Below are 20,330 nucleotides of genomic sequence, written 5' to 3'. Positions count from 1 at the left end.
GAGGAAATAGGGCCGTTACTCCTCTCTGTGCTGCAGTTCCCCCTGCCTGTCTCTCGCTATCTGCCCCCAAAAAAACGGGGTTGCCTAGGAGACGGCAGAAGGGAGCACTGCAAGATCTCACATGCACATTACACATTACATGCGCACCCTACTGTCTCTCTATCCTTTTCCCATCTGTGATCCATGCTGGGTGCAATCTGTACCCTCTGAGGTCTACAGGAAGAACATGCAATACAGTATTATTGATTTTCTGTCTGTGTGCTTCCTCAACCAGGAAATGCTAATTCATATTTTTCTGCTTGTTCCCCTCACAGTTCAGTTCCACATTGCTCATTTGTATGAGATCCAGGTAAGCCCTACACATTCCTTCCATGTTAGTGAGGTCTACATAGCTGCAGTATATGCTGAGGATAATGAGCATATTAGCTTGGTTCATTATCTTAAATGTGGAAAACCACAACTGTAATTGCATACCTGCCAACTACTCCGGTTTTCCCGTAATTAGTACGGTTTTCATCAACCTATTCCGGGTTACGGTTGCAGTGATAAAAAATACGGTTTTTCATTAATTAAAACATTTTTTTTTTTTTTAAGTTTTATTCACGAAATCGCGTAACAACAATGATAATCGACACTGCTTCCCATAACTTCCTATCGAGCCATTCCGAATGCCATGCGCGAGGCTATTTATAGCACCGCTGCCGAGCACGAGGCACCAGTTGCCATTGTTTCCAAACGAGCATCATGGAATCAGCCGGAGAAAAATCGCAAACGAGTCTTAAACCGAAAAGAAAACTGCAGTCATTCCGTGAAGAATATTCAAAAGCCTATCCGGGAATAATTATCCGTTCCAAAAAGGGTGAAAAGTACGCGAATTGCACTTTGTGCAGACAAGATTTTTCGATCGGACTCGGAGGAATTAGCGATGTAAAAGACCACGTTGGGACAAAAAAACACAAGTCTAATGCCGTAAACTTATCATAAAGTTACCATATCATTTTTGCAGTATGATCAATCTGATAGAATAAATTTGGATTTTAGCCACAAAAAGGTAATGACTTGTTTAGTACTGTTATACTGTTCAAAGTGTTTATACTATTTATGCTTTCAAGTCCAAATTGACGAAATCTTGTTAAATGTTGACAGCATAACTACCAAAATACAGAAGTATGTCCTTAATATTTTTGCAGTGCTATTTCTGTTGAAAAGTTAAAATGATTACATTAGAGATGTGATGTGCCACTTTTCAAGTGTCTGATGGCTTAAATTAATTTTCATTAATTTTTCATATTTTGAATTCTTTTGAAAGGCTTACAAAAAAACTACATTTGAATTGTAATTCCATGCTATTGACAGGACTATTAATTTTAATGAAGTTAGCTTACCATGTTTACAGTATGATAATTGTGATAGAAATGTGAATTTTAGGCACAGAATATTTTTTACAATTGAACAAGGCAGTAGATTATACAAGCTTGGACAGAAAGTTAATAATGACACCAATTTTTTTTTTAATGGAATTGTTTAGTACTGTTTTACCATTTGTTTACTGTAAAATGTGTTTATACTGTTTATACTTTCAATTAACAAATTGAAGTCTTGTGAAAGGTTGACAGGATAACTGGCATTAACTGTCAAAATAATTTCAAACTATTGAAGTTAGCTTACAGAATAAACATGTCAATCAACCCATATGATTTTTGCTGTAATATTTTTGTTTTGAAAAGTCACTGTGACTGATAGAAAAGTGATGGTTTTAGCAACATTTTAACCTGTCTGAATGCTAATAATCATTTTGCGTCGGAAGCCCCCTGAACCCCCCACCAGGACTTTGTCCTGGACCTACCGGGGCCTGCGGCCCCTGGACCCTGGCTACTAGGTTTTTCTGATTTCAAAAGTTGGCAGGTATGTAATTGCAACGAAGGGGAGTCAGCCGGAATAAAACTGGCCATGCCAGACAACTTGTGAATAAATATTTGATCAAATTTAGACTTTTCCCACCACCCCTAAGCATTTCTCACTTCTGCATGAGTGGGCAGTTTCATTTACGCCGGAGCCACTGCTTGTTGCAAGTGTCCAATAAGACCAGAACAAGTTGCATTTCAGTTTTATTTTTTAAAAAGAGAATCTAAAAAGCTTGCTAAATATAGCAAACAAAGTCGTTAAGTTGGCAATAATGATCCCTTTTGCTACGTCTTCTTATTCTCTGGCAGACAGGGCCTAATGTATTAAGAGCTGCGTGGATTTCTTACTAAAAATAGACGTACTTTCAAATCCAGAAAAAGGCATACGCTTTTTTTTTTGATTGATTGAAACTTTTATTAGTAGATTGCACAGTGCAGTACATATTCTGTATAATTGACCACTAAATGGTAACACCCCAATAAGTTTTTGAACTTGTTTAAGTCGGGGTCCACTTAATTGATTCATGATACAGATATATACTATCAGATATATACTATCATCATAATACAGTCATCACACAAGTTAATCAGTGTATACATTGAATGATTTACATTATTTACAATCCGGGGGTGGGATGTGGAGGGTAGGGTAGGTTTGGTTGATATTAACACTTCAGTCATCAACAATTGCATCATCAGAGAAATGGACATTGGAACAGTGTAGGACTGACTTGGTAGGATATGTACAGCAAGTAGTGGACATAGAGAGAGAGATCAGAAAGCATAAGAATAAGTATCTACATTCCACAGGATGTGGAAGGGAGGGTGTTAGTCAAGGGTTGAAGTTGCCTGGAGGTGTTCTTTTAGTGCGGTTTTGAAGGAGGATAGAGATGCCCTTTCTTTTACACCTGTCGGGAGTGCATTCCATATTGATGTGGCATAGAAGGAGAATGAGTTAAGACCTTTGTTAGATCGGAATCTGGGTTTAACGTGGTTAGTGGAGCTCCCCCTGGTGTTGTGGTTATGGCGGTCATTAAAGGGGAACATTATCACAATTTCAGAAGGGTTAAAACCATTAAAAATCAGTTCCCAGTGGCTTATTTTATTTTTCGAAGTTTTTTTCAAAATTTTACCCATCACGCAATATCCCTAAAAAAAGCTTCAAAGTGCCTGATTTTAACCATTGTTATATACACCTGTCCATTTTCCTGTGACGTCACATAGTGATGCCAACTCAAACAAACATGGCGCATAGAACAGCAAGCTATAGCGACATTAGCTCGGATTCAGACTCGGATTTCAGCGGCTTAAGCGATTCAACAGATTACGCATGTATTGAAACGGATGGTTGTAGTGTGGAGGCAGGTAGCGAAAACGAAATTGAAGAAGAAACTGAAGCTATTGAGCCATATCGGTTTGAACCGTATGCAAGCGAAACCGACGAAAACGACACGACAGCCAGCGACACGGGAGAAAGCGAGGACGAATTCGGCGAACGCCTTCTAACCAACGATTGGTATGTGTTTGTTTGGCATTAAAGGAAACTAACAACTATGAACTAGGTTTACAGCATATGAAATACATTTGGCAACAACATGCACTTTGAGAGTGCAGACAGCCCAATTTTCATCAATTAATATATTCTGTAGACATACCCTCATGTCAGCAGGCCAGGGAAGCTAGGGTCGATATTCTTCTCTTGACGGTGTGAGCCAAGACATCCAAGGGGTTTAGCTCGCTCGTCTGCGGGAACAAACTGCCGCCATTGCTTGCCGTGCTACCGAGGTCCTTTGTCCCTGAATTGCTCACACACTCCGGCAGATTCAATGGGGGTCTGGCGGCAGATTTCTTTGACTTTATCGTTGGAAATGCATCTGCTTTGAGTGTCGCAGGATATCCACACATTCTTGCCATCTCTGTCGTAGCATAGCTTTCGTCGGTAAAGTGTGCGGAACAAACGTCCAATTTCTTGCCACTTTCGCATCTTTGGGCCACTGGTGCAACTTGAATCCGTCCCTGTTGGTGTTGTTACACCCTCCGACAACACACCGACGAGGCATGATGTCTCCAAGGTACGGAAAACAGTCGAAAAAACGGAAAATAACATAGCTGATTTGACTCGGTATTTGGGAAAATGACGGATTGCTTCCCGATGTCGCTCCGAGAGCGAATATTAGAAAGGCGTTTAATTTGCCAAAATTCACCCATTTAGAGTTCGGAAATCGGTTAAAAAAAATATGGTCTTTTTTCTGCAACATCAAGATATATATTGACGCTTACATAGGTCTGGTGATAATGTTCCCCTTTAAGGAAGTCGTTTGACATGTACTTCGGTATCAGGGAGGTGTAGCGGATTTTATAGACTAGGCTCAGTGCAAGTTGTTTTACTCTTACGCAAGAATACATTCAGTTGCATTAAAATGTGTGCATTAGGAATGTAAAAAAATTGATTTTTGAATCGCAATTCTTTTTTGTAACAATTCTTAATCCATTCAAAAAAATAAATAAAAAAGCAATTTTATTTTTTTAATCTGTCCTGTCCAGCCTCTTCGGCAAATCATATTGTTGAAGTAGATGCCCATTTTTTCTCTACAGATTTACTTTAGAAAAGAGAAGTGTGGGATAATTGTCTTGTTGCCTTATTTGTATTTGACTTTAGTAAATGTTTGGGTAGAATTTTATTAAACAAAACCAGTTTTCTTCTAAGTAATCTAGAAATGTATCAGAGCTATCTATTTTATGGAGGAGTGTAGTTAATCACAGAACTGGAACCCAATGTTATTAAAAAGTATGGATTTTGAATCGAGAATTGTTTTGAATCGAGAATCGATTCTGAATTGAATCGTTGCCCCCAAGAATCGAACCGATTTGAGTCGTGCTAGGAACGTTTCACAGCCGGAGTGCGCATGTCCAAATCCAAACACATTTCATCGTTACATCGCAATCAACCTGGTGTTGATCCCAGGCGTCTGTGTGGCTGGGCACTCCCAGACCACGCCCCATATAGGTACGCTAATCCTATTAAAAGTAGCCATGTGCCTGAGATCGGCAGGCTCTGCCCAATCACTATTTGGTAGAAGGTGCTTCTCTTTTGTGATTCCAGCACATTGTTTGAAAGGATAGTTGCTAGAGCAGTGGAGACGCGTTCTCTGGACTGATTAGTCACGCTTTTCCATCTGGCAATCTGATGGACGAGTCTGGGTTCGGAGGTTGCCAGCAGAACAGTACATTTCGGACTGCATTGTGCTGAGTGAAATTTGGTCGAGGAGGATTCATAATAATAATAATAATAATAACTGGGATTTATATAGCGCTTTTCTAAGAACCCAAAGTCGCTTTACATGTAGAACCCATCAATCATTCACACCTGGTGGTGGTAAGCTACTTTCATAGCCACAGCTGCCCTGGGGTAGACTGACGGAAGCGTGGCTGCAATTTGCGCCAACGGCCCCTCCGACCACCACCTACCATTCGTCATTCAATTCACCGGTGTGAGTGGCACCGGGGGCAAAGGGTGAAGTGTCCCGCCCAAGGACACAACGGCAGCGATTTTTGGATGGTAAGAGGCGGGGAGCGAACCTGCAACCCTCAGATTTCTGGCACGGTTGCTCTACCCACTATGCCATGCCACCCCTATTCATGGTGTGGGGTTGTTTTTCAGGAGTTGGGCTTGGCCCCTTAGCTCCAGTGAAAGGAACTTTGAATTAGGGATGTCCCGATCCGATATTTGGATCGGATCGGCTGCCGATATTTGCCAAAAATTGCGTATCGGCAAGGCATGGGAAAATGCCGATCCAGATCCAGTTTAAAAAAAAAACTCCGGTCCGTGTTTTCCAACGCACCGATTTAAATAATACATTCCACTTTTCTGCTGCTCCGTAATTTCCGTTCCGCATTTTCCAGCACACCTTCAACACATCCACAGGTCTGTGGATTCTAACGCAGTTGCTTTTAGCTGCTGGCATTACACGACAGGCTCTTCTCACTCTTTCCTGTGTCTCCCTCTCACAGACAGCGAGCGCACCTTCTTACACACGTCACATACTGTCACGTCATACGTCACATACGTATACGTCCTCTCCCAGCAGAGAGCGAGGTAGCGGCATGGCTAACGTTAGCTGTGATGCTAGCGCAGCCGCTAAGGTGCGCGCCTGCTCAAGCTTCCTCTGCGCACGCAAATCTATGCCATGCACAAAATCAAATAAAAAAATAAGCGCATAACAATTTTCGACACACGGACACGACAGAGACAACAGTTTTCGTCATCATTGTTCAAATATTGTGACGTCTGTCGAGACGCTTATCTCCATTCGGTGCCACACGTCCACACCATCAAAATGGCAAACATTTCCACATCAACACCGTATGAAAAAATTAGTGATTTTTTTAGTTGTGATTTCCTTCTCTGCATGAAAGTTTAAAAGTAGCATATATTAATGCAGTATGAAGAAGAATGTTTTAATGTAGACATGCAAGCCTTGAAAGAACATTTTGAAAATCAAGACTACCGGTACATTTCCTGCAAATGGGTGCATTTCTACCCTATATTTTAACTTTAGATTTATTCTCATATCAAACTCTTTTGGCTGTCTTTTTGACACTTACATCAGGCGCCCCCCTCCACACCCTGGATTATAAATAATGTAAATAATTCAATGTGATTATCTTGTGTGATGACTGTATTATGATGATAGTATATATCTGATAGTATATATCTGTATCATGAATCAATTTAAGTGGACCCCGACTTAAACAAGTTGAAAAACTTATTGGGGTGTTACCATTTAGTGGTCAATTGTACGGAATATGTACTTCACTGTGCAACCTACTAATAAAAGTCTCAATCAATCAATCAATCAAAACACATAGAATCATCATACTGCTGTGATTATATGCATCAAGTGTTCATTCAAGGCTAAGGCAAAATATCGAGATATATATTGTGTATCGCAATATGGCCTTAAAATATCGCAATATTAAAAAAAGGCCATATCGCCCAGCCCTAGTTCAATGATGCCATTTCTGTTTGTCATGTATAATTTTGTCTATTTTGTGTTAACCTTGAATAAACAGGTCAGTTTCTTGTTACCAACCATTGTGTATTAATCAAACTCCCCTAATTCAGCTGGCTAGTTGTTATCAAGAGTACTAAAACCCTTTTCAACATGATTCTGACAACTAAGTAGGCTAAATAACTTTAAACTTTAATACATGCTCAGATAGGCCAGTATCGGTCAGTATCGGTATCGGATCGGAAATGCAAAAACAATATCGGTATCGGATCGGAAGTGCAAAAACCTGGATCGGGACATCCCTACTTTGAATGTTAAAACATTTTGGACAATTCCATGTTCCCAACCTTGTGGGAACAGACTGGAGCGGGCCCCTTCCTCTTCCAACATGACTGTGCACAAAGCAAGGTCCATAAAGAGACGGATGACAGTCTGGTGTGGATGAACTTGACTGGCCTACACAGAGTCCTGAACTGAACTTGATAGAACACATTTGGGATGAATTAGAACGGAGACTGAGAGCCAGGCCTTCTCCACCAACATCAGTGTGTGACTTCACCAATGCGCTTTTGGAAGAATGGTGGAAAATTCCTATAAACACACTACGCAACCTTGTGGACAGCCTTCCCAGAAGAGTTGAAGCTGTAATAGCTGCAAAAGGTCATATTGAACCCTATGGGTTAGGAATGGGATGGCACTTCAAGTTCATATGTGAGTCAAGGAAGGTGGCTAAATACTTTTGGCAATATAGTGTATGTTAAGAAGCAGAGACTATATTCAAACTGCAAGGTATGTTGCCCAAATCAGATGTTTTTGCTAAATCCGAGTCGTTTACATTTCCAATGAAATATGGGACTTCCATGTACAACTGGAGTCCACATTCAGTCTGGAGGACGAGGGCAAAAAACTTCAGCAATGGTAGTTTGTGGGGCTGTTTGTTGTGAAGTCTGTACCGAGGAGTGTGTGGGTGAGTGACAGTAACGTAGGTCTCTTTTATATTTGATTCACTTTAAAAGAACACCTTTTCGACACTGACTTTTTTTGCGGCTGTCTGTTTTGGTGAAAAAAAATTGTGACGTTAGTCACCTCTCGATGATGACTACGTTTTGGGTGACCGGGACCCGAACGTTCAGACTGCAGTCGCATCAAATACATATCTGATTTATATCCACATTTGAAAAGTCCAGATATGGGCAACCAAGTTGTATTTGACATGCAGTGTGAACAAAGCTTCCGTACGATACGCTATATTGACAAACCCATTATGATGTCTTTATGAGCAAGGGTAAATGAGTTGCGCCAAATCTTTCAGTGGCGGTCCATTTGTATTTGTGGCAAGCCGCCATAAATCAATGGAGTGTGTTGAGAACATGGCTCATTAGCTTGATCCCCACGGTCTGCATTGAAAAGGGCAGGCCGGCTTACTTTTAGCTACATCCTCCTCTGGATGTTGTCATATGCCATACTTGCCAACCTCGAGACCTCCGATTTCGGGGTGGGGGGCGTGGTTAAGAGGGGAGGAGTATATTTACAGCTAGAATTCACCAAGTCAATTATTTCATTCATATATATATATATATATATATATATATATATATATATATATATACATACATACATATACATATATATATATATATATATATATATATATATATATATATATATATATATAAGAAATACTTGACTTTCATTGAATTCTAGCTATATATATATTTATTTTATATATATATATATATATATACATATATAAATAAAAGAAATACTTGAATTTCAGTGTTTATATATATATATATATATATATATATATATATATATATAAGAAATACTTGACTTTCATTGAATTCTAGCTATATATATATTTATTTTATATATATATATATATATATATATAAATAAAAGAAATACTTGAATTTCAGTGTTTATATATATATATATATATATATATATATATAAACACTGAAATTCAAGTATTTCTTTTATTTATATATATATAAGAAATACTTGACTTTCATTGAATTCTAGCTATATATATATTTATTTTATATATATATATAAATAAAAGAAATACTTGAATTTCAGTGTTTATATATATATATATATATATATATATATATATATATATATATATATATATATATATATATATATATATATATATATATAAAAGAAATACTTGAATTTCAGTGTTCATTTATTTACACATATACACACACATAACACTCATCTACTCATTGTTGAGTTAAGGGTTGAATTGTCTATCCTTGTTCTATTCTCTGTCACTATTTTTCTAACCATGCTGAACATCCTCTCTGATGATGCATTGCTGTGTGGCACGCACAAAAGTGCTTTCATCAAATGCACTGGAGTCTGGAATCTTCCATCTCTCCTGTCCAGGTCCAATCGCAGCTGCAGCTTGGAACTTACAAGCGTATTTCTTCAACTTACTCGTCGTCGGCGTCGCCACGGCTGTATCTTCCTCATTCTTCTGCTTCGTCTCCTTGTTGTGTGCGCAGTTGTGCACTGCAGTATCTAAAAGCCGTAGATGTTATTGTCACATATGCATGTACACTAGATGGCAGTATTGTCCTGTTTAAGAGTGTCACAACATTGCTGTTTACGGCAGACGAACTGCTTTACGGTAGACGAAAACGTGACTGCTGTTGTTGTGTGTTGTTACCGTGCTGGGAGGACGTTAATAAAACTGCCTAACAATAAAGCCACATAAGAAACCAAGAACTCGCCCTCGATCATTCTACAGTTATAACGTGATTGGGCAGGCACGCTGTTTATATTGTGGGAAAGCGGACGTGAAAACAGGCCAGGTCCGCATGGAGCTGGAGGGGGCGTGGCCTCCAGCTCGGCCTGAATTTCGGGATATTTTCGGGAGAAAATTTGTCCCGGGAGGTTTTCGGGAGAGGCGCTGAATTTCGGGAGTCTCCCGGAAAATAGTATGTCATATGCAGTAACGCATATTTGCCATTTTCGGCACTCTGATGCGATGGTGCACAGCATACATATACAGTACTTACTGTGTATATATAGATTGTATTCACCTGACGTCCGGTCCATTAACTATGCGAGGCTCCAATTGGTGGGCCAGCAAGCGTCTGTTGTCATAGCGTTCTCGGCGGCATTTTGCCTTTCTCAAAGAAAATGCTGCATGCTTGCGTTGTTTTAGGCTGTGGGAATCGTTCGAATTGTGAAACGGATACAAGTTTCTTCAGAGTTCTTCGAGAGATAATCAAGAAGGGTGAAAGATGTCGATTTTACGAAAGACTGTGAGAAAAGTAGTTCACACTCCAGTCCCAAAGAGCAAAGTCGAGGAACACATACATTTTCAGTGATCACTTTGTTAAAGGTTTGTTTGATATACTTTTAATGTTTAATATTTCCCATTTAAGTAATATCTTGATAATATTTGTATTTTATCTAGTTTCGGAGTTCTTAAAATGCTTTTTCGCTACGAGTGTTTTGTAAAGCACCAACTCGGCGAGTCTTAATATAAGGAGTCAAATGTGAGCAAAACCTAGAAGAGTTAAACTTTTACCAAAGGCAGCCATTATAAATGAATATTTCAGTTCACACCGTAGACATCTATAGTTATATTTTGATAAATATGTGCAACAACAACAAACGTGGCTGTAGACACAAAGTTAAATCATGAAATGCAACATTACACGAGCAAAAACGATGCGTATTTATTTGCGGGAGAGTCTTCATACCAATTCCCTTGACCCAGCTACACCCAAAGAAGTTGTAGACCTCCACGCTTTTCCAAGTTTGTATCTGTTTTGTTGTGTAGAATGATGTTCGATATGTCTGGGAACTCGACAGACAGACAATCCTTGAGATCACTCGACAAATCTTTTTGATAACGTATAGGGATAGGCTCCAGCACCCCCCGTGGCCCCGAAAGGGACAAGCGGTAGGAAATGGATGGATGGATAGGGATAGATTCCATCGTACAGTTTGCATTATTTACTTGTATCTGCTTTTAGTGGTAAGTTCTAAGCTCCTTGCATACTCACATTGTTTGCGCACTGTTTGCTGCACATATTGGTTTGGTGGTCCACCACTTTTACTTCATTCAAAGTAGATTTGTTAGCGCTGTAGCAGCCTAAGTGACGTGCCTACTAGGGGTACACAAAAATTTCGGTTCGGTACGTACCTCGTTTTAGAGGTCACGGTTCGGTTCATTTTCGGTACAGTAAGAAAACAACAAAATATAAATTTTTTGGTTATTTATTTACCAAATTTGTAAACAATGGCATAACATACATATACACACAGGGTCCATTCCCAGGGTTAATGTGGTCAACATATATAAAATAAAAACTAAATAAGATAAGGCTCAGAATGGTTTTTTAAAACCTTTCTACATATAAAGTGCTTTTTTTGATTGATTGATTGATTGATTGAGACTTTTATTAGTAGATTGCACAGTACAGTACATATTCCGTACAATTGACCACTAAATGGTAACACCCCAATAAGTTTTTCAACTTGTTTAAGTCGGGGTCCATGTTGATTAACATTAAACTGCCTCAAGTTGTTGCTCAGATTAAATAAAACATACTTGCCAACCCTCCCGAAATTCAGCGCCTCTCCCGAAAACCTCCCGGGACAAATTTTCTCCCGAAAATCTCCCGAAATTCAGGTGGACTCAGGTCCATAATAACACATATTTTATTTGAGTATTAACCCACAATTTTAGCAGCATACCTGCCCAATCACGTTGTAACTGTAGAATGATGGAGGGCGAGTTCTTGGTTTCTTATGTAGGTTTATTGTTAGGCAGTTTCATTAACGTCCTCCCAGCGCGGCAACAACACACAACAACAGCAGTCACGTTTTTGTATACCGTAAAGCAGTTTGTCTGCCGTAAACAGCAATGTTGTGACACTCTTAAACAGGACAATACTGCCATCTAGTGCATTTGATGAAAGCACTTTTGTGCGTGCCACACATCAATGCATCATCAGAGAAGGATGGACAATTCAACCCTTAACTCAACAATGAGTAGATGAGTGTTATGTGTGTGTATATGTGTAAATAAATGAACACTGAAATTCAAGTATTTATTTTATACAGTATGCATATATATATAATAAAATAAATAAATATATATATACATACATACATACATACATACATACATACATACATACATACATATATATATATATATATATATATATATATATATATATATATATATGAAATACTTGACTTGGTGAATTCTAGCTGTAAATATACTCCTCCCCTTTTAGCCACGCCCCCGTCCCACCCCGACCACGCCCACCCCTCCCCCTGCCCCCACCTCCCGAAATCGGAGGTCTCAAGGTTGGCAAGTATGAAATAAAATGACAAAAGTTTTCTTCTACATATAAAAAGTGCAACATTAAACAGTTTCAAGTCAACTCAGCCTCAGATTAACTTTTCTTTTCCCCCCGCCCCAACCTGGCTAACTTGGCAGTAAGAGGATATATGGGCTCATTGTTCTTTCACCATAGAAGTGGGTCAAAATCTAGTTTTTAATGCAATATGGACTTATATCTGCTGCTATAAAAACATTTGTTATTGCTTTAGCCCTGCCTGACTCGCCGAGGAGAGGCTGCTTGAATGTGGTGGTGACGCTTCAAATGGGTTAGCATGTGTTATAAGAGTAGCGTATGTGTGTGTGAGGCCCTTTAATATGTGACAGCATGTGAGGTGAGTGTGTGGGCGGGCGAGGTGAGGGAGCGGTTGCGTGAGTGCGGGGAGTGGCTAGTGTTTTGTTGGATTGGCTGTGTGCAAGACCTCAATAAAGCCACGATTTGCAACTAATCGCCGAACTCGTCATTTACCCTGGAGTCCGGAGCTGTGGAGACCCACTGCCGGGTAGAGTGAAGAAGGGATGTCCCGATACGATATTTGGATCGGATCCGCCGCCGATATTTGCCAAAAAATGCGTATCGGCAAGGCATAAGAAAATGCCGATCCAGATCCAGTTTAAAAAAAAACTCCGGTCTGTGTTTTCCAACGCACCGATTTAAATAATACATTCCACTTTTCTGCTGCTCCGTAATTTCCGTTCCGCGTTTTCCAGCACACCTTCAACACATCCACAGGTCTGTGGATTCTCACGCAGTTGCTTTTAGCTGCTGGCATTACACGACAGGCTCTTCTCACTCTTTCCTGTGTCTCCCTCTCACAGACAGCAAGCGCACCTTCTTACACACGTTACATACTGTCACGACATACGTCACATACGTATACGTCCTCTGCGCACGGCAAATCTATGCCACGCACAAAATCAAATAAAAAAATAAGCACATAGCAATTTTCGACACGGGGACACGACAGAGAAAACCGTTTTCGTCATCATTGTTCAAATATTGTAACGTCTGTCGAGACGCTTATCTCCATTCAGTGCCACACGTCCACACCATCAAAATGCCGAGGCAAAGATTTCCACATCAACACCGAATTAGTGATTTTTTTAGTTGTGATTTCCCTCTCTGCATGAAAGTTTAAAAGTAGCATATATTAATGCAGTATGAAGAAGAATGTTTTAATGTAGACATGCAAGCCTTGAAAGAACATTTTGAAAATCAAGACTACATTTCCTGCAAATGGGTGCAGTTCTACCCTATATTTTAACTTTAGATTTATTCTCATATCACACTCTTTTGGCTGTCTTTTTGACACTTACATCCGGCGCCCCCCTCCACACCCCGGATTATAAATAATGTAAATAATTCAACGTGATTATCTTGTGTGATGACTGTATTATGATGATAGTATATATCTGTATCATGAATCAATTTAAGTGGACCCCGACTTAAACAAGTTGAAAAACTTATTGGGGTGTTACCATTTAGTGGTCAATTGTACGGAATATGTACTTCACTGTGCAACCTACTAATAAAAGTCTCAATCAATCAATCAAAACACATAGAATCATCATACTGCTGGCTAAAGAACAGCTTCTTCCCCAGGGCCATAACCATCCTGAACGGACTGCCCCATTGTCCCTCATAACTGCCTTCTCTTTGGTGCAATAACCCATTCCACCAACCACCCTGTTTTTGTTTTGTTTTTTTCATGTATATATTCATTTCACACCATATTCATTGCACTTCTACATTTTTTATATTTTTATATATTTGCACATTGTTTTTCTAGCATGCACACATCGCACTGTATGGCATGGCCTCAATCTCGTTACCTTGCGTAATGACAATAAAGCTGATTCTGATTCTGATTCTGATTATATGCATCAAGTGTTCATTCAAGGCTAAGGCAAAATATCGAGATAGATATCGTGTATCGCAATATGGCCTTAAAATATCGCAATATTAAAAAAAGGCCATATCGCCCAGCCCTAGTTCAATTATGCCATTTTTGTTTGTCATGTATAATTTTGTCTATTTTGTGTTTATCCTTGAATAAACAGGTCAGTTTCTTGTTACCAACCATTGTGTATTATTCAAACTCCCCTAATTCAGCTGGCTAGTTGTTATCAAGAGTACTAAAACCCCTTTCAACATGATTCTGACAACTAAGTAGGCTAAATAACTTTAAACTTTAATACATGCTCGGATAGGCCAGTATCGGTCAGTATCGGTATCGGTCAGTATCGGTATCGGATCGGAAGTGCAAAAACAATATCGGTATCGGATCGGAAGTGCAAAAACCTGGATCGGGACATCCCTAGAGTGAAGGGTGTTGCCCCCGAGAATACATCGGTCTCCCCTGCGCTCCTCGACTACGGTCTGGGAGCCGGAAGCAGGAAAGGTGCAACACGTGTTTGTCGTGTTGTCAGAAGCAGCTGCTGAACAATGTCGGCAAACCCCCGTCCTCCATTGTTGTATCGTGCAGCCAAAGTGGTCCCAAGCGGGAGGTCTTAACGAGGCAAGAGGGTCTTCCAGCTCTGGCTTTTACATGTTGTCCTAGGCCGGTCGCTGCGAGCATGTGTACTCGTTCGGTACACCTCCGAACCGAACCCCCCGTATCGAAACAGTTCAATACAAATACACGTACTGTTACACCCCTAGTGCCTACGTGGCGAGCAGGCATCCTTGTTCATTTACTTATAGAGCCTTCTAAAACCTCAGAATGCTCAGGCAGTCTTGTGACCCATCCAAGTCCTGGTCTGCTGGGATGATGGATGACAGGATTTGTTTGTGGATCGATGGCGTACGACCAGTATATGATTGATCAGACTGTCAGTGTGTAGCGCTTCATCTCAATTAGGACATGTTTTTGTCTGACTTTATTGAACTGGAGCAGGAAGGAACCACTCGGAGCGCCTCTCATTTATTGGCCTCAAGTGTCACTGTTTACCCTTTAACAGCGCTCAGACAGGAAGAGTCCCGAACCAGACAAGAATGGGCGTGGCCTATTGTGTGTGGTTTAGTCTGATTTAAGTTGATAAGATAGGGAGTCTGCTGATTATTTGAGGTGGGGTCAATCAGGTCGCCGAGACAAAACAAACGGCGGCTCATGTTTCGCTGGTGCCAAAGTGGACACCCAGCACACAATCACACACTTGAAAAAAAGTGCCCGGACGTGTCGAGTCTGGTCCGACCCTCCCCCCCTACGTTTGTGTTTGTCCGGACGGACGGTCATTACAAGTGTGAGGAGTTCTTTTTTTTTTTTTTTTTTCTTTGACTCTTTTGTCTGTACGCCATAAAACTCGTGGTCCTGTCCTGACGGGCGTCTTGTCTCCTTTCTGCAGAAAAAGTACCGAGCCGCCAAAGAAGCTTACGAGAGTCTCTTGCAGACGGAGAGTCTTCCTGCTCAGGTGAAGGCGGCCACACTGCAACAACTTGGTGAGTGTCTTTGGGTCCTCGTGCGGACTTCATGCATCTGGACTGTGCGAGCCATCTGCAGCACTTTGGTACATTAGGTGATGTCATAGAGTACAGCATGCTATGTGAATTATATACACTTTTTTTTTTTAGCATTTTTATCAAATATTAATATTGTAGTTTTGCATTTTTAAAGGTGATCGTTTATTCTTTGGAGTTTGCCTTAATAATTAATTACGTGCTTGCTCATTCAGTTTAAAAAAAAAATATATACAATACAGGCCAAAAGTTTGGACACACCTTCTCCTCATTCAATGCGTTTTTTTATTTTATTTTCATGACTATTTACATTGTAGATTGTCACTGAAGGCATCAAAACTATGAATGAACACATGTGGAGTTATGTACTTAACAAAAAAAGGTAAAATCACTGAAAACATGTTTTATATTCTAGTTTCTTCAAAATAGCCACCCTTTGCTCTGATTACTGTTTTGCACACTCTTGGCATTCTCTCGATGAGCTTCAAGAGGTAGTCACCTGAAATGGTTTTCACTTCACAGGTGTGCCTGAAGCTCAACGAGAGAATGCCAAGAGTGTGCAAAGCGGTAATCAGAGCAAAGGGTGGCTTTTTTTTGAAGAAACTAGAATATAAAACATGTTTTCAGTTATTTCACCTTTTTTTGTTAAGTACATAACTCCACATGTGCTCATTCATAGTTTTGATGCCTTCAGTGACAATCTACTAGTCATGAAAATAAAGAAAACGCATTGAATGAGAAGGTGTGTCCAATCTTTTGTACTGTGTGTGTGTGTGTATGTATGTATGTATATATATATATATATATATATATATATATATATACTTTTTTTTTTTTTTTTTTTACAGATGAGTACAATTTTTTTTCTCATTTCAACTTTATTTCTATATTTACACACACACACTATTCTGATACTAAAACAGCCTGGAAGAAAGGAGAAGTTTAAAATATCTTTATATATTATATAATATAGCTAAAATGGGGAAGAAATCATAAGTATAGTATTGCATAAATATTTGTGTTTTAGGTGCCACAAAATCGGACCCAGCAAAGGTTTATTATATATAGGGATGAATACTGAATTCGGCACTTTGATAGGAACCGACCAAATTTCATCGTTACTACCGAGTACCGATTCGCATGAAATTAAACAGTATCATATTTTGATACCTTTGTCACAGCGATTCAAGCACTTAGGTGGCGTATTCATAGCAGACTTGGGCTCGGCGATATACCAGTACTATAGTTAATATAATAATTTAATAAAAATTAAGTTAATAAATTTAGAAAGCGGTTTATATTTGAGATGATACCGCCATACCGGTATTTTTTTTTATGTGCTTTTGTTACAGCCCTTTGATCTTCTCTGTGCCTGACGGGCAAAGCACAGGGCATTCTCTTTGGCTCACCCCGCCTATTGCGTGTTTACGGAAGATCCACTGTGACGCGCATAAAACGTATTGTTAAAATTATGGTGGCGTGATGCCGACTTCTAGATTCCCGAGTTATGCAATGCTTTGGATAGCAACTGCATTTGCCGATTGGTGAGTGACAACAGCTTTATTTACACAAACACCAATTTCCTTTAGAACTTCTAACTCACCTTTTTAGCAACTTTTTCACTAATCTCATCTGTTCATGTTAACCACTTCTATTAGCGACTTAGCACAGAAGCTAACAATAGCTCCTCTCTGCTGCTTGCTTGGTGTGTCAAGTGCCTCTACCCATAGCCTGTGCGGACTCAGGTACCGTAGTGTAGCGGCTGGGTGTCTGAAAAGTAGTTTTAAACTTAACAGCCAGTTGCTTTCACAGCAGTGAGCGAGTAGAAGCTCCACCTATCTTGCGCACAAGTGTGAGGATACAAACTTAACCTAACATTTATAAACAAAATGAATGAAAATTGCTTTGAAATAGTAACGGCTAACCTATTACTTTTTAAAGAATAAACAGCACATTGTTACTACTTACAACATAAATAATCTGAGTGCTATCAACACTTATTTAGCTGTAAACTGTGAGGCAATGCTAAACTATTTTTTTAAAAGATTTTAAAGATATACCGGTATTCGGATTCAAAATACTGCAACATCAGTTTTAGTCCATATCGCCCAGTCGTATAGCAGTGCTGATGCTTTGTAATGTTTTAATTTTCCATCCCAACAAAGCAAGCGTGTCTGATAAAAAGGACTCAAAATTAAGCCTTTACTTTTAATTGTGCGCTAGCTCAATGTTTATTTACACTGTATATGCCATACACATGCTACTGATTAGCATTAGCGATTTTCCATGGCTATTTCAACCGTTTCAAATTTGGTATTGAAATCTAAAACCAAGATGCATGTGACAATGGTGTGTAATAAGTACAATACTTACAGTTTTAACACTTTGTAGGACTCAACAAAAGACCAGACTGGCAGATTCAACTTAATGGCAAAGACTACTTTCTGGCTACAGCACCTCAGCTTGTACAAACTGAAATGAATGCATATTTGCAAATGAGACTCAGAAGTGAAGGAAAACAAGATGTAACAACTGGACAGCACAGTTTTCATTATTAGCGCATTGATAAATATAAAGGGTTTAGGTTTTATTAATAAACATGTATTACCACATGAACATACACATGTCTGTTCATCATTTCCCAAACATTTAAGCTCAAGACTTAAGGAGAAATACAGTGTCATCTGTTTATGTTCTTTTATAAGAGGTTGTTGACAAAACTGAAACTAGCCTTTGATTGTACATTTACTTGCAACTTGGGAACTGCCATGACTTCCAAGCGATGTCTTCGGGTCTAAGTTGATTTTCAAAGTTCACCAACTTCTCGGCTTACGGCCACAACTTTCTACTATACAAGTGAGGCATGATTTATATTCTAGCACAGTGGTTCTCAAATGGGGGTACGCGTACACCTGGGGGTACTTGAAGGTATGCCAAGGGGTACGTGAGATTTTTTTTAAATATTCTAAAAATAGCAACAATTCAAAAATCCTTTATAAATATAAATAAAAACCTATCTTTTTTTCCAAATAGTTCAAGAAAGACCACTACAAATGAGCAATATTTTGCACTGTTACACAATTTAATAAATCAGAAACTGATGACATAGTGCTGTATTTTACTTCTTTATCTCTTTTTTTCAACCAAAAATGCTTTGCTCTGATTAGGGGGTACTTGAATTTAAAAAAAAATTCACAGGTGGTGCATCACTGAAAAAAGGTTGAGAACCACTGTTCTAGCACAAACTTTCACCAACTCGGAGGTGTGTGGCAGCTAGGGGTGTAACGGTACGTGTATTTGTATTGAACCGTTTTGGTACGGGGGTTTCGGAGGTGTACCGAACGAGTTTCCACACGAACATATTAAGTAGCTGCATCCGCTTCCTTCTGCCTCTGTCTCTGTCAGTCCTCCACACAGCACCCAGCATTGTCCCACCCACACAACCATCTGATTGGTTACAAACAGAGCGGTAACAGCCAATCAGCAGTGCGTATTCAGAGCGGTAACAGCCAATCAGCAGTGCGTATTCAGAGCGCATGTAGTCAGTGCTTAGCGTTTAGCAGGTAAGCATCAGGCAGCGGACTCTCCCCAAATGATAATAAACACCTCCCAGTCAACTACTAGTAACATCACTATGAGCCCGTTGACCTTCTAGAACTATAAACGGCAGCTCAGCTCGCTCGCAGTCCTGGCTTGAGGTGAAGGCTAATTCTCTTTTAGTGTAACGTTAGCTCATTTTGCGGTGTGTGTGTGTGTGTGTGTGTGTGTGTGTGTGTGTGTGTGTGTGTGTGTGTGTGTGTGTGTGTGTGTGTGTGTGTGTGTGTGTGTGTGTGTGTGTGTGTGTGTGTGTGTGTGTGTGTGTGTGTGTGTGTGTGTTACGGACAGCAAAGCCCTGTCTGTCTGTTATTTCACTTTACCTTTTTCTGTGTTGATTGAGCTGTGTTGAAGCAGCAAAAAAGGACATGTTAAATGTATATAAATTTATATTGCTGGGTATTGTGGCCCAACAGCTCAATTTTTGTTTCATCTGACCACAGAACTTTCCTCCAGAAGGTCTTATCTTTGTCCATGTGATGTCAGATGAAACACAAATTGAGCTGTTTGGCCATAATACCCAGCAATATGTTTGGAGGAGAAAAGGTGAGGCCTTTAATCCCAGGAACACCATTCCTACCGTCAAGCATTGTGGTGGTAGTATTATGCTATGGGCCTATTTTGTTGCCAATGGAACTGGTGCTTTACAGAGAGTAAATGGGACAATGAAAAAACAGGATTACCTCCAATTTTTTTCGGACAACCTAAAAGCATCAGCCCAGAGGTTGGATCTCGTGCGCAGTTGGGTGTTCCAACAGGACAATGACAAAAGTGGTAAAGGAATGGCTAAAACAGGCTAGAATTAAGGTTTTAGAATGGCCTTCCCAAAGTCCTGACTTAAACCCCATTGAGAACATGTGGACGATGCTGAAGAAACAAATCATGTCAGAAAACCAACAAATTTAGCTGAACTGCACCAATTTTGTCTAGAGGAGTGGTCAAAAATTCAAGCAGAAGCTTGTGGATGGCTACCGAAAGCGCCT

The 20,330-nt window shown here is 39.7% G+C and overlaps 1 protein-coding gene across 5 annotated transcripts in view; it reads left to right on the top strand.

Moving 5' to 3' along the window:
- kdm6a (lysine (K)-specific demethylase 6A) overlaps positions 1-20,330 on the top strand; it is a 172,547-nt gene that overhangs the window by 85,402 nt on the left and 66,815 nt on the right. For all 5 annotated transcript variants that reach the window (XM_061970772.2, XM_061970770.2, XM_061970771.2 and 2 more), the window contains 2 exons: positions 315-349; positions 15,642-15,735. In XM_061970772.2, coding sequence (XP_061826756.2) covers positions 315-349; positions 15,642-15,735 — 129 coding nt within the window. The remainder of the gene's footprint in view (positions 1-314; positions 350-15,641; positions 15,736-20,330) is intronic.

Source organism: Nerophis lumbriciformis, linkage group LG13 (assembly GCF_033978685.3).
Source record: "Nerophis lumbriciformis linkage group LG13, RoL_Nlum_v2.1, whole genome shotgun sequence".
NCBI lineage: Eukaryota > Metazoa > Chordata > Actinopteri > Syngnathiformes > Syngnathidae > Nerophis > Nerophis lumbriciformis.
The sequence above is the reverse complement of the archived record's forward strand: the minus strand, read 5'-3'. Positions and strand labels throughout refer to the sequence as shown.